This window comes from Phytophthora parasitica, assembly GCF_000247585.1.
Source record: "Phytophthora parasitica INRA-310 unplaced genomic scaffold supercont2.50, whole genome shotgun sequence".
Lineage (NCBI taxonomy): Eukaryota > Oomycota > Peronosporomycetes > Peronosporales > Peronosporaceae > Phytophthora > Phytophthora nicotianae.
The window spans coordinates 348,033-349,281 of NW_008649036.1; the positions used below are offsets into that span (position 1 = coordinate 348,033).

At 48.3% G+C, this 1,249-nt stretch overlaps 1 protein-coding gene across 1 annotated transcript; it reads right to left on the minus strand.

The window, feature by feature from the left end:
- Positions 1-245: 245 nt before the first annotated feature.
- Positions 246-1,208, minus strand: PPTG_15609 (hypothetical protein; the record flags this gene model as incomplete). Its single annotated transcript, XM_008912872.1, has 1 exon — positions 246-1,208. The coding sequence occupies one exon, from the start codon at positions 1,206-1,208 to the stop codon at positions 246-248; it is 963 nt and encodes a 320-aa protein (XP_008911120.1).
- Between the last annotated feature and the right edge of the window lie 41 nt (positions 1,209-1,249).

Sequence of the window (1,249 nt, forward strand, 5' to 3'; positions counted from 1 at the left end):
CCCAATGCAAGTCGGCTCCTGATTGGCTGAATACCTGAATTTCAGCCAATCAAGGAGCGACAACACAGCACGCGCTACCCGCGTGCTGAAGTACCTACTTTTATGTTCAAACTACCTACTTGTGTAAATCTACCTACTTATGCAATGCACGCCCATTACAAATCAAGTAACTCGTCTAGCGCAGTAGCCACGCCGCTGCCTCTAGCACCGATCTCTGGACTAGAAAAACCGCTATCCGTACTGCCTCAGATATTATCCAAACCTGCTACTTCATTGTTACTTGAAGTACCATCGAGAACAGCAGAGGTACTACGCGTAAAAGCCTCAACCTGCAAACGTCCAGATACTGAAATACGATTGTAGAGGTGGTTGTTTTCACGGTACCAATCCAATTGAGAAAATAGTCGAGGCACACGCACTTGGTATCGTTTTAAGGTTTTTACCTTTTGCTTTGGTGTCATAGCACCAACCATTGTAACGCCGATAATTCCACTTGATATCACTTCAGCTGGCAGCATTGCTGCCGGAGGAGAAGGCGCAGCACGAAAGTAATAAGCGTGAGAACGGATCGACGTATGCTTACCACGCTGTACGACAGTCATAAAACGAGTCGGCTGCGCAGAATTTACCATTGCGAGCTCTGTCATAGTTAGGTCGTCATAACATTCAGGAAGTGTCCCAACAAACAACCCGTTAGCAATCGCGAATTTCGGTGGGCTTTTCATCTTTTTGCTCAAAAGAGAAGTAAGACATGCCTTACAGAGCTGAAGAACCACACCAGAGTCAGCGACGGTGATACCGCGCTTCGATAGCAACATACCAGCGAGTCTAGAATCGAAATTTGATGCGTCATATTCAGCAAGTAATTTCCGCGGGAGGCGCGGGGGTGGCTTTAGCTGCGCCTTCATCGTAGATAAAAGCACCGCGCAGCGACATCTTTGTTTCTCCAGAATGACAGTTGTAGGGTGGAAGCAATCACAAACGCAGCATGTATTCTCTCCCAAACTGGAATTGGAAAAGCGGGCGCCGCACTCCTCTTGCAATTCCTTCACACGACTAACTGGAATAGGATCTACAACTGCGGGCGTCGATCGAGCACTTTCTTTACGCCGCTTGCGTCTGGCTCGTGTGTTGTCATTGTACTGGCCGTCTGCAGCTCGTTTGGATTTCTTATGGCTTATCGATTGTTCGCGGGACTTGAACGGCATGCCTTCCCCCGTCTTAGCAGGAGCTTGTCAAAGCCTTTCAC